Source organism: Protopterus annectens, chromosome 1.part0, assembly GCF_019279795.1.
Source record: "Protopterus annectens isolate FY-2018-M chromosome 1.part0, PAN1.0, whole genome shotgun sequence".
NCBI classification, from domain to species: Eukaryota; Metazoa; Chordata; order Ceratodontiformes; family Protopteridae; genus Protopterus; species Protopterus annectens.
This window is the reverse complement of record NC_056725.1, coordinates 784,415,482-784,429,172: the sequence shown is the minus strand read 5'-3', so window position 1 is coordinate 784,429,172 and position 13,691 is coordinate 784,415,482. Positions and strand designations below refer to the sequence as shown.

The 13,691-nt window shown below is 34.9% G+C and overlaps 1 protein-coding gene across 1 annotated transcript in view; it reads right to left on the bottom strand.

Annotated features, from left to right (window-relative positions):
• Positions 1-13,691, bottom strand: part of SARS2 (seryl-tRNA synthetase 2, mitochondrial) — a 379,654-nt gene that overhangs the window by 68,122 nt on the left and 297,841 nt on the right. Inside the window, exons 4-6 of the mRNA XM_044063525.1 lie at positions 11,896-11,983; positions 11,679-11,791; positions 6,858-6,951 (exon numbers count right to left, since the gene is read on the bottom strand). Coding sequence (XP_043919460.1) covers positions 6,858-6,951; positions 11,679-11,791; positions 11,896-11,983 — 295 coding nt within the window. The remainder of the gene's footprint in view (positions 1-6,857; positions 6,952-11,678; positions 11,792-11,895; positions 11,984-13,691) is intronic.

Below are 13,691 nucleotides of genomic sequence, written 5' to 3'. Positions count from 1 at the left end.
TTATCATGCATTATGCACATTATTTAGATATATGCATGGAACATCTACGTGATGTGGAGACATATGATAAAATAGATGTATCTGTTTATCATCAGGCTTTAGCCGAATATGAGTTATTACATAAAGGCTATAGGCTTGGTTATTTCTCTGAAGAAGATGTAAAAAAGAAATTTAAAACAGAGGGATGTAAAATGGCCCATTTTTATTGTCTCCCCAAAATTCATAAAAATCTAAGGAAGCCTCTGGGGAGACCAATAGTTTCAGGCTGTGAGTATTTTACTCACAAGCTGGGCGCATTTTTACATAGCTACCTAACTCCTGTGGTGTATACTTTACCATCTTATATTCGTGATGTATTAGATTTTTTTAGTAAAAATTAGTGATATTAAATGGAATAAGGATATGTATTTTTTCTTAATTGATGTTAAGTCTTTATATGAATTTAAATCATAGTTTCGGCTTGGAAGCCCTGAGATTTTTTTGGGGTAGTTCACCTGTTACAGAATATATAACAGAGTTGGTTTATTTTTGTTTGACTCATTATTTTTTGAATTTAATAACGATCTTTACAAACAAAAAAAGGAACAGCTATGGGGGCTGCTTTTGCACCCATGTATGCTAATTTGTGTACGGGGCTGTTTGAAAATGAATATATTGACAGAAATCAATTTTTTCATGACTACATTATTAGATATTTTCGATATAGTGATGATTTAATTTTTATTTGTGAAGGTGGTTCAGAATTGGTGAATTGTTTTATTGATATGATACACAATAATAGATTTGGTTTACAATTTGATGGTCTTAAGATGGGAACTTGTATTCCTTTTTTTGGATGTGATGCTCAGTATCAAACAAAGTACTGAACTTTTTACTTCTGTATATAGAAAATTTGATTGTGGTACACAGTATGTACACGGTGATAGTTGTCACCCTTTACACACCATTTCAGCACTCCCGTTTGGGGAGATGCTTAGGATTGCTAGATTATTTAATAATATCAATGATTTTAAATGGGAGATGGGAACTACAGTTAAAATGTTCAATAGTAGGGGCTATAGTTATAGCCTTCTTGAGAAGAGTTGGAACAAATTATGTACTGTTCTTATCACAGGGCATCAATATAGTGATAGGTATGTTGCAGCCCCTTCTACCATTGGGAATAGAGATGGTCAAAGAGATAACTTATTTTGTAACTACATTTGGATATTTTAGTGATGTAGTCATAGAACAGGTTAAATATTATTGAAAATATCTATGTTCACTGAAAAATGTTGCTCCCTGGCTAAATGTTAATTTAGGTATTTCTTATAGACGGGGGAGAAATATTTACAATTTTTTAGTGAAAGGTAGATTTTGTTTGCCAACTAATAATATATTACGTAATCTTTCTTTGGCAGGAACTATTTGTTGTAATAAGTGTAAAGCATGTAAATTCATAGTTCAAAGTTTTTCCATGATAAATGGTATTCCATTTCAAACTTGGAATAATTTTTCGTGTGATACTGTGGGTGTAGTGTATGCTCTTAAATGTCCCTGTAACCTATTTTATATAGGAGAAACAAAGAGAGCTTTCAAAATAAAATTGTTGGAGCACGCAAGAGACATTCACAACCACAAATTAGAGAGTTCTATTGCAACAGATTTTCAAGAATTTCATAATAGCAATAATGAAGAGCTACAGGGTACTATTTTAGAGAAAATAAGTGTGTCAGTATATGACAATAATAATCTTAAAAGACAGCTCCAGTTCAAGGAAGCAGTATATATTCTTAAGTTCAATACGTTTTCCCCATGTGGGCTGAAAGAAGAGCTAAATTGGGGGCTGTTGATTTAATTGTTTAATTATTTAATGTGTTACACTGTATAGTATTTAAATAAGTTTGTTAGATTCTTTTTTTACTCCTTGAAGGCTTTTTAGCCGAAACGTCAGAGAGAAAAGTTGTTTGTTACAATAAATCCATTACGGTATTTGTGGCTGGTCGTATTTTATTATTTAGTTTCTTTGGCTTGTGGTTATACTATATTACTATTAGAACTGTCTGGAGATCTTTCTTTTGCATTACTCTCATTTATGCTGCAAATCCTGATATTTTTTATAATTTTGTCTTGCTCTCTGTACACAAAAACACTGCAATTTCAATCAATGGTAATTTTGTCTTTTTTATGACTACTATATCTGGTTTTCTTGCATCTATTTTTTGAATTATTAGCAATGGGTGATCCCAAGTTTCAGTCTCTATAATGCTCTGTGGTTCAGGTTTCCAAACCTTCTCAGCTACTTTTATATTGTGGTGTTTGCAAAATCCCCAATGCAACAATCTTGCCACATTATTTTGCCTTTTCCGTGTACAGGCCCTATGCCATGAGTGCATCATAGCCAGCAACAAGGTGTGCAACTGTTTTCAATTCTATTTTACAGAATCTACATTTGCATGTTTCTTCTCAATTTTCAATGGACTTTGCAACCATGAATGTAGCCCACTATACTGGACTGCCATTATCAGCCTTTCTTCCTTTGATTTTAACTCACCTCTCCTTAATCATTTCTGTGTCAAATCCTGATCAACATGAGGATGTTCCAGGAGATCCTGTACTTGCCACTATATTTATGACTTTTCCACATTCTTTTCCTTCTCATCTGATCCTCCTCTTTACGTTTTTTCTTTTGTTTTTTGGCACACATTCAGCTGCTGTTTGATTTTTTTGTATACTTCTGGTTTGATTTCTATTCCTGCTTGCCACCTTAATTCTTCTGCTAAACTAAGCAGAGAGATCATCTTAGATTTCCTCTCCTCATGTTGAAAACTTTCACTATGTTCGAATCTGACTAGGTCAGCAGACACGTATGTAGTCCCATGATTCACAGATCGAAACATAATCAATTTCAAGGAAGCTCATACCTCCTTCAGAACATGGAATATATAATCTTGGTATACACTGATTTTTATATATCATTTGATAAGCGTGAAGCATTTCTGTTTTTCTGTCCAACTGATCGAATACCTTTACAAGTCAGTCAATCACATTGAAGCTGTAAGTTAAAACAGAAAGAAACAAATTGATTTACAGCTTGCAATTTATTCTTAGATGTCAAGGCTGTTTTCAGTATTAGATTCAGTCTTCTGAAGTATTCCTTATTGAGTTTTATTCGCATTTGTTCATGTTTTATTACAGATCCTTCATCAATTCCCAAATATTTATACAAACCTTCCTACTCAAGTTCCTTTATAACACATTCCTGTCCTAGACTACATTTTCTTGGTAAGGCAAATTTCCTGCTTTAAATGTTGCTTTTGTACATTTATCAAGACCAAATAACATTCTTATATCTGAGAAAGTTTTAATCACTCACAGTTGTGCTGCCAACTCCTGATCTGATGAAATAAAGAGTTTAAGTCATCCAAAAAAAATAGATGAGAAATCTTTAAAGCAAGGCTGTTTTCTGATGGCCAAATTTTATAAGACCTAATCTCTTAAGTAAACAGCTTAATGGGTTAAGGGCAAGAAATAACAACAGTGGTGACAAAGAATCACCCTGGAATATCCTCTTTTGAATTATTTATCCCTGGGATAATAATTTGCTCTTTATCATGACTTAATTGCAGTGTGGTTTGCCAGTGTTCGATGGTCACTGTGATGTAATTGATCAATGTAGGATGTATCCTATATTTCTGTAAGCACACCTTTATTCATGAATGTGGGATGCTGTCAATTGCTTTTTTGTAATATATCCATGCCATAACGAGATTCTTCCTATTTTTACAATTCTCCATTATGGCTTTACTTAAATGATTCCTTGTTCCACATGACTTTACTGTTACCGGTTTGTTCTACTGGAACAATGAAGTTTTCTTCTAAATGACTATGAACTCTATCTGTATCAACTGCAGTACATCATTTTGCATATCATCAGAAGGCAAGTTATTGGTTTATAGTTTTTAGGATGGTTTACAGGGTTCAGTCTTAAAAAGGAGCATCATTTTTCCTGTTGTTAATCACGCTGGAATCTGTTCGGGATGCGAATATAAGTAGTTCTTACTCAAAACTAAATCTTCATGTAAAGATGTTGATATTTTTAGCCAGAAGTTAGATATTGCATCTAGGCCCAGGGTTTTCAATTAAAAAATTTTGTGAATTTTCATTCAATTTCTCTAGCCATCACTTCATCCCATTTCCTATCCTGTACATTTGAACTTCTTACTGTTTCTTTTACTTCTTCTATCCATTCAACATATTTTATGTCCCACAGGGTCTACACAGATATTTTTCCAAAATGTGTCTTTCTTCTTTTTTTTGGGAGGGGGGGGGGTTCTATTCATTTTGCTTTGTTTTTCAGCTGTCTATAAAACCTTTTTGGGTAATCGATGAATTGCTTACCTTGCATTTTTTCGTTATATTTATCTGTATTATCTTCTAAGTTATTCTGTGTGAGTTGATATATTTAGGTTATTGTTTGCAATAGTGTATAATAAATCTTGATCTGTTCTAATACTGCTCGTTGCTTTTGTCACATCTATCTTTCTAAGTATTTTTGTTGATCTGTTCCCTCTCGTCTGTACTCTTCCAACAGTGGTACTTCTTGTCTTAATTGTTTTATAGTTTTCTCTATTTGATACTTCCATGATGGCATTTTATTTCTTCCCTTCCTGCTCTGCATTTTTCAGTTAAGACTGTATCTATAATTAATGGAGCCACACAGTAACATATCCTATTTAGTTCTGCTATATCACATGAATTTCTGTGAATAGTCCTGATTACCGTGTTCATCTGTTTTCCAGATTTCTAACATTTGGGGTCTTATTTACTTTCTATAGTCTATTTCTTTTATCAATCTTAATATGTCTAGCCATCTTTATTAAATCAAGCAACTCTTTCCTTAGATCATTTTCTTCTAAGCTAAGGGCACATTATTTGTTCTCCATTTCCTGTGGACATTCTATACAAAGTTCCAGACCGTCTTCCTGGGACATATTCTGTTCAGCTGCATCATCCATTGCTCTTTCACATGGGAACTCACTGGCCTATCACTCCACAACACTGTGTCAGAGTTGCTACCATTTCCTGCTCCTTCCCTTGCTGTGCAACTCTGAGTGAACTTTTGTAACGGTTTCTTACTGAAGGCTCCAGAGCATCTTCATGTGGCAAGTGATCAGATGTTTCCCGTTCCACTTGTTTCTCCCTAATTCGGGGGACTAATTGTTTCATCCAGCTGTGACATTACCGGAGTTGGATTTTGTATACTAAAATCCTACACTTCACAGGTAATCCATACCTTCAGTCTTTACTTGTTTAACTTCTCCATTACTGATCCTCTTTACTTCCCCCTTTGTTTTCTTATTTTTGTATTGACATTTTTTTCCACATCTGGATGCCTTTGTATTTCTCTTTACAGATCTTCAGTGCTGCTATTCTGTATTGATTAATTTTGCTTTTTCCTTTGCCTAAATATTGCACGATATTACATCTTTCTTTCCCATGTCGACATTTCTTCTTCAGATGTCTCCGGCTCCAATTGTTTCTCCTTAATTTGTGGACTGATTATTCCATCACTCTGTGACATAACATGTGTTAGACTTTTTAACTAAATCATTCACTTTGTAGGTATTCCGTAACTTCATCTTCTACTTGTTTAACTTCTGTTTTAATAATCTTATGTTCTATATTCCTCTCTGTGATCTTATTGTTTGTATTGAGAAATTTTCCATATCTGGGTGCCTTTGCCTGTATTTTTCTTCAAATATACCATCGGTGCTGCTTTTTCTATTGATTACTTTGGCTTTCTCCTTTGCATACATATTGCACCACATCAGATCTCTTTTGCTTTCCCATGTCCATGTTTCTTATTTACACCTTTCAAAAATCTCTAGGTTTTGTTCTGTATACCTCTGCACTTCCTCTGTCACTCCTTCTTCCAAGCGACCCAATGTTTCTTCGTCTGTGCAATGTTTTTCATGGATCTGTTGTATTAATGAACACAAATCTGCATTTGAAACTTCTGACAGTTTTTCTTGTAAAAGTATTTTTCTTCCCTCTAACTTCTCTCGTCTCTCAATCTTTTTGAATATCTTCTATCTGGAAATTCTGGAGTTCTTGCATAATAGTAATAATACATAATTTCTTCTTTATTCTCAGTATTCCACTCTATTAACTTTATGGCTCTTTTCTGTCCTGTCAGTATTTGTGAACTACTACTTCCTTCTACAACAGGATGGGCAATCTTCCACCTGAGCTTGGCCTAACATCATTGTAGAGATGTTTCCATGTCTTGAAAATTCTACACTGTCAGTTTTTCCTGTCCTGGCACCAGTGCATATACCAGGATTGAGCACTTTTTTATCCAGGGACTTGTGCACCCAGCTGTCTTTTTATTGTTTAACCTGCCTCTCTCCATGATTAATGATACATAAAATACAGTCTATATATCAGTGTTGTATTGTTGATATTTTGTGAAACCAGGTTCCATCATGTGAAGGTACTCACCATGACCAGAGGATGAATTCAGTTCTAGCAATACTACTCTTTTTTTTCTTTCTGATTTTATCATCTCTACATTTAAACCCCACATAGTTTTCATCGATATTAGGATTATACCGTATATGTAAATTAAAACTGAATTGTACATTTTACCTATACTAAGCAGATCTAGATATATTAAGTGCTAAAGATAATGCAACCCTAGCACAGACACAATTTCTTTCCTGATGATTTTAGCAAAGTTAAAATGTAATACTGGCAGATAAACAAGCTGCCTAGAGGAGAAATAATTATGTTGTACTTTCTCTAAGTTGCTGATGATGATCAGGAAGACAACTGTACTCATCCGACAAACATTTTGAAGGCTGCTGAAATCTAACCTCGCCATATTTGTTTCTTCCGGGCATCCAGGCCTCAATGTCAAATTTCCTATATGCTGGAAGTCCAAGTTCTTGAGTTGGCATATCCAAAACCCTGTCAGAAAGAAAATGACAGGAGTGAAAAATATTGAAGAAAATGCTAGACACCAAATTGAAATATATAACACTTTATACAATAATGAAAAATGATGTACAACTTTGGAACACTTTCTATTTTCCTTATGTTCAGCATACCTAATTAATCTTCAACCTCCAAATCTTAAGACAAAGGCATACAAAAAGAGCTCTACAGCTGAAAGAACAGTCAATATCTTCTATCAAAACCAAACAAGAACTAGCATTCATTTGTTAAAAACTCAACTGTACTTTCCTCTTTATTGCAGCTTCTTGCTCTGTATGTTAAGTGGGCCTTAGGATAATTTTCATCTATGATTCAGGCCACAGGCAAATGGTTACAATCAATATGAAAAAAAACAGTAATATAAAACTATACAATCTAATGCTATTCAACATTTAATGGTTATGCTACAGCAGAAAAGGTTGCAAGACAAATACAAACGGTGACAAAATAAAAAAAACGTTATTCAACATTCAGGCTTATGATGCAACAGTATACAAGACTGGATCAGTTCCATCATATACAGCATGTATATTGATGCTGCTTATTTACAAAGTTTTCATCTATATTAACATATATGAATTTTAACTGCCTAAAATAGTACATATCTTACCTATAACAAGCAAATACGGACATGTTCAGTACTAAAATTAATAAAATCTAAGCAAATACATGCTTTCTTTCCCGATGATTTTAGCAAAGTTAAAATGTTAATGTTGGCAAATAAATAAACAAGCTACCTGTACTTATGTGCCATCACACGCAGATACATGGTTCAAATAACCACCCTGCTTTTCACAAATAAACCACTCAGTCTGGTTCACTGAGCAAGGAAGTGGTGTATCCATTTCTGCAAGGTCAAAGAAACTGTAGGTATGAAGTACTCCATCCGCAGGTTACATTATAACACATACTACAATATCAAAACCAAACAACTAAAAGGGTTGCGCCAAGGAGGCGCAATACCATAAATGTTTCAGTGCTTTTGTGCCTATTTTATAAAACTTCCTCAGAAAATAAATGTTAATACCAAACCACAATTTAAAGGATCCACCACAAATCACATGACAATTCTATCAAATACAAAGTATGCAAATCAACCATAAGTTATTTAAAGCTACATAAATATATTACAATTTTAAATTTAATATCTTGAATATATAATAATTTTTTTTAATTATTATTATGTATTAGCAATCAAAAAGATCATTAGAATTTTTGAACTAAAAGGAAACACTTTAAATTTATATGTTCCTCAAGCCCTGGGGTCTTGTCAGTTGCAAGCTTAATCTGCCACTCCGCTTCCCTGCACTCAAGTAAAACATTGTAATTCTCTTTAAAACCTCCAATATAACATTATCCAATACGAAGAAATTAAATTTCCCAAAATTATTACAAACTAAAGAATGTATGGCTAAGGGGGTACCTATTAGAATGACGAAAATGCATTTTGTTGAATGCGTTTTCATCGACACATGTAGAGCGAACAGGCAAAACAGCGAAGCGGCTGTTCAGCGAATTCTTTCCCTGGGAAAGCAGTCGCTTAGTTTCATAGGTTGGTACTTTGTTGCTTTGCTGTGTTCTGCAGTGCAGTGTGGTCCCTTGCCCAGTATAGCTCCCAAGCACGAATGTGCAACAGTTAGTGACCTTAGGGTTAGGGAGCTGGTTAAGGTAAGTGCATATGCATGAAAGTGTTTACGTTTTTTTTATTTTGCTTTAGATGTATGGTTGAGTTACGTGTGTATGTGTTTTCAGCTGTTTACTTTTGTTATGGGGGGGTAGAATTAGGGTTAAGGTAAGTGTGTATGCATTTGGAACTGTTTATGTAAATGTGCGAGAGTTACTGATCTTAGGGTTAGGATGTGGGTTAAGGTAAGTGCATATGTTTTAAAATGTTTACTGTTTTTTTTTCGTTAGATGTATGGTTGGGTTACGTGCATATGTGTATTTAGTTGTTTACTGTTTTTTAGGGGGGTATAATTAGTGTTAGTGTATGTGTTTGGAAGTGTTTAATGTTTTTTTTTTTTTTTTGGGGGGGGGGTTGGAACAGTGATTTCTTTCCCTAGGAAAGAAATCGCTGTTCTGTGGTTTCGACATTTTCAGCTTTTGCTGAAAATGGGTCGATGAAACATCATTCGCCGTTTTCAGCGTTCAATGTTTCAATATAGACCCTGGCTAAGGCATTACTAACATCTTTTTTTCTTTATTGACAATGTACGCTCATACATCCTTTTGGAAAGTTTTCTGATTGTCTTTCTGATGCAAAAACTTTTCTCCACATTTCTCAAATATCCAAATAAACAACTCCCTGGGAATTACAGTCATATCTTCCTTTAGCAATAATTGTTTTCTTTATACCTTTCACTAAAATACTTTAACTGCAAATATACCTGCAATATTTACAAGTACCACATTTAAAGGTGCCAAAAGTTTAAATTCCACTGGGGCAAGGCTTTTTCACCTGTTCGAGTATATTTCTGATGTTTAATGATTTATTGTAAGTAAAACAGGGCTCATGGCCCAAAATAGTGGCACATTCAGCACTGCCTAAAACTATTTTTCCAGTTGTCCTGAATTGTGTTCCTTATATTATTTTATAATCTGTTGTGACAGGCAAATAAAAAGCTCTGGTATAATGTACCCCTTGATGTTGTTCAGATCTATTTCAATCTTTCTCTGGCTCTACATTTGCATCAGTCATGTTGTCTCTAAGAGCAGGTTTTGCTTTACTTTCCCTCAATTCAACAACTTCCTGGATAATAATATCCACCTAAGGCACTAGAATACACTATCAACATTTTTCAAATCTTCCACTTTGCACTCTTCTTACTAGTAAGCCTACTTAGCCTTACAAATTGCCCTTTAATAATACCTCTTTTCATATGGTATGGGTGCAAGAAGCTTGATGCAAACAGTTAACAAAATTATCTTTTCTATAAATATTATTATGAACTGAACCATCAACTTCATCTAGTTAAAAGTTTTCTATCTGGGTAGTTAATACTTCTACAGTGGACACATCCCTGTTAAAATGCCAGGTTTTTATAATATAAAAAATTAGACCACAATAAATAATTTCAAAACATTTCCCACCTTTAATGTGACCTACAACCTGTACAGTTCAACTGAAAAACAAACAAATCTGTTAGGAGAAAAAGTATAAAAAATAAAAAAATGTACAATACGCTGGTTGCATAAGTGTGCACACCCTTAAACTAATACTTGTTGTGTGTGCACACCCTTAAACTAACACTTTGTTGAAGCACCTTTTGATTTAATTACAGCATTCAGTCTTCTTGGGTACGAGTGCATCAGCATGGCACATCTTGACTTGGTAATATTTGCCCACTCTTTCTTGCAAAAGTGCTCCAAATCTGTCAGATTGCAAGGGCATCTCTTGTGCACAGCCCTCTTCAGGTCACCCCACAGATTTTCTTTTAGATTTAGGTCTGGGCTCTGGCTGGGCCATTCCAAAACTTTTCTTTTGGTGAAGACATTCTTTTGTTGATGTGGATGTATGCTTGAGGGCATTCTCACGCTGAAAAGTGAAATTCCTCTTCATCTTCAGCTTCCAAGCAGATGCCTGAAGGTTTTGGGCCAAAAGTGACTGGTATTTGGAACTGTTCGTAATTCTCTCCACCTTGACTAAAACCCCACCTCCAGCTGAAGAAAAGCAAACCCAAAGCATGATACTCCCAACACCATGCTTCACTGGGGAGTTAAGTGTTCTTTAGATGATGTGAAGTGTTGTTTTTGCACCAAATATACCTTTTGGAATTTTGGCCAAAAAGTTCAACCTTGGTCTCATCAGACCATAACACATTTTCCCACATGCTTTTGGGAGACTTGATGTATTGTTTTGCAAATTTTAGCCAGTCCTGGATGTTTTTCTGTGTAAGAAAAGGCTTCCATCTTGCAACCCTACCCCATAGTCCAGACATATGGAGAATACCGCAGATTGTTGTCACATGTAGTTCACAACCAGGACTTGCCAGAAATTCCTGCAGCTCCTTCAGTGTTGCTGTACATCTCTTGGCAGCCTCCCTGACCAGTTTTTGTCTTGTCTTTTCATCAGTTTTGGAGGGACGTCCAGTTCTTTGCAACGTCACTGCGGTCCCATATTTTTTTCACGTTTTGCTGACTGTCTTCACTGTGTTCCATGATATATCCAATACTGTGGTCATTTTTTTGTACCATTCTCCTGACTGATATCTTCCAACATTGTAAGCTCTCTGCAAATCATGGCTCTTGCTGCAGCAGGCAATTGAGTAAATGTCAGGAAAATCCTACTAGGACAGCTGAACTTTATTTGGGGTTAATCAGTCTCTTTAATTGATGGCAGGCATGGACCCAAAAAGACTGAATGCTGTAATTAAATAAAAAGGTGCTTCAACAAAGTATTAGTTTAAGGGTGTGCACACGTATGTAACCAGCTTATTGTACGTTTTTTATTTTTTACATTTTTTCCCCCTAAGATTTGTTTGTTTTTAAATTGAATTGTACAGGTTATAGGTCAAATTAAAGGTGGGAAAAGTTTTGAAATTATTTGTGGTCTCATTTTTGTATATCGCAAAAACATGGCATTTTAACAGGTGTGTGTACACTCTTTATATCCACTGTAGCTGTAACCCATTTAAGAGTCTTCAGAAACAGAAACAACTCAGTCTAACGCAAAACAATTTTATATTATCTGGAATACTTACACATAATGAAGTCCAAGCTCAGAGAAGATTTCTTTCTGTATAGAAAGAAACTCCATCAACAGCTCATCACTTTCTTTGCCGGTTTCATCTGCTGTGAGACCAAACATTTCAACCTGCAACAAAAAAATACAAAATGCTAGGCAAATATTTGTGCTTGGATAATAAGAACACAGAATTACTAGATCTGCTTAGTGATGGAAAGCCTGGTGAGCCTTACCTTTGTAAAATGGTGAACTCTGTATAGTCCCCACGTCTCCCTGCCTGTATCCGTTTCTGCTCTGTAACATGTACTGCAGCACACTGTTCTGTAGAAACAGAAAGATGGAGAGCAACGGTTACAGCAACGACCACCTCCTGTGTCTCACCACTACATATACAGCCAGAGCTTTATTAACATGTACAGTTATCTTAATGCTAATAACTATTATCCTACAATATCACATAAAAACATATCTGTGAGTCTCATATATGTATTACCATTGCAGTACTCAAAATAAATGGTCTCAGTAACTACCTCCAGTTGTCTTAACATCATTCCACATACCATACATGACATCTGTCACACTGATTTTGCGGTCAGTACCTTTTGAGTATATGTATGGTCCCGTGTATTTTCAGAGTGTCATTTTTAATGCCATTCATTTTTTTTTTTATCTCATTATAATTTCCAGACTGTGCAGTTTCTACTACCTGAAGCTCATTTACAAAAGGGACACTTGAGAAGAAAAAAATTCCTAATAAGTTGTGAGATACGCATCATATTAAAACAGTACAGAGACAAGACGCATGTATAACAAGAAGTTATGTATATAGAAATAGTACAAAACACTATTTTTGCAATCTAAAATATTTATAGCAGTTTTTTTATCTTACAACGCAAGATAGACAGTATCACACCAGTTATACAGTAAGGGATCTGAAGAATAGTCTGTTAACAAAAATTATGTATTGCGTTTCCTAGGATGTTAATTTAAGACTACTGAAATGACATTAGGGTAGCTAAACCAAACCGTAACTAAAGAAGGTGTACTTTACAGCTTTAAAACAGATAGGGGTAAATGGCAGAAGTTGTTGAATATCTGCAAGCAGACTAATTCCTTTTCACACAGGTTTCTCAGTACAGCAGTCCCTGGCCATGGGACTAGTCTCTTAAGGCTCCCTGTAGCCTTAATGGCATTGTTAAAATACTAACAAACACTATGCACACAGCACACTGGTATGCTACATACTACTGTGCTTATTTGATCTCAGTACTGACAGAAAAAAAAAATTAAAAGGACGTTAAATGAAATACACAGAATGTTACTACTATCTGTAAATTCCCTAGAGTCCTGGTAACTGGGCTCTATGATACATTCAACAGCACCTATAGTGCATAATGCAGCTTTGCCAATGTGAACAGTTTGCTGCCCACTACTAAACAACTGCCCCAGCACAGTTAATTGTTACTTTTACATCTAGTTATATTTAGCACAGCTTGCAATGAATTTCAATGAAATTGCTAACATTTTTAATATTATCCACTGACTTGTGACTCTTTTAAACTACATTCATGACACAAACACCATATTTACTCCCATTTCATCACTTTAACAATACATAGACTGTTAAAATATATGACTCCAAAATATCTACAGTGAAATACAACTGTCACTGTACAACACACTGTCTGGTATCATAACATTGCACCACCTTCCATTATCAACTTGTCTGTAACACAATGCCCTTGAGTTTATTTCAGTGGTTTGATCCATCTGAAAATTAGAAGTATGGTTACTCCACCACCCAAAAAAGGCTTTTCAATCTCAGACAAAAGTACACATATCAAAATAAAGACAGAAAATGATAAAATGATGCAATAAATTGGATATACACTATTGACAGCTCCCTACTGAAATGTTGGCACTCAAAAAAAGAAGACCAAAAACACAGCCACAACCCTCAAATGTATATACCAACTTCAACATCACCATATCTTGTTGAAAAGTGAATATTCTGAGAAATGGCATCTTA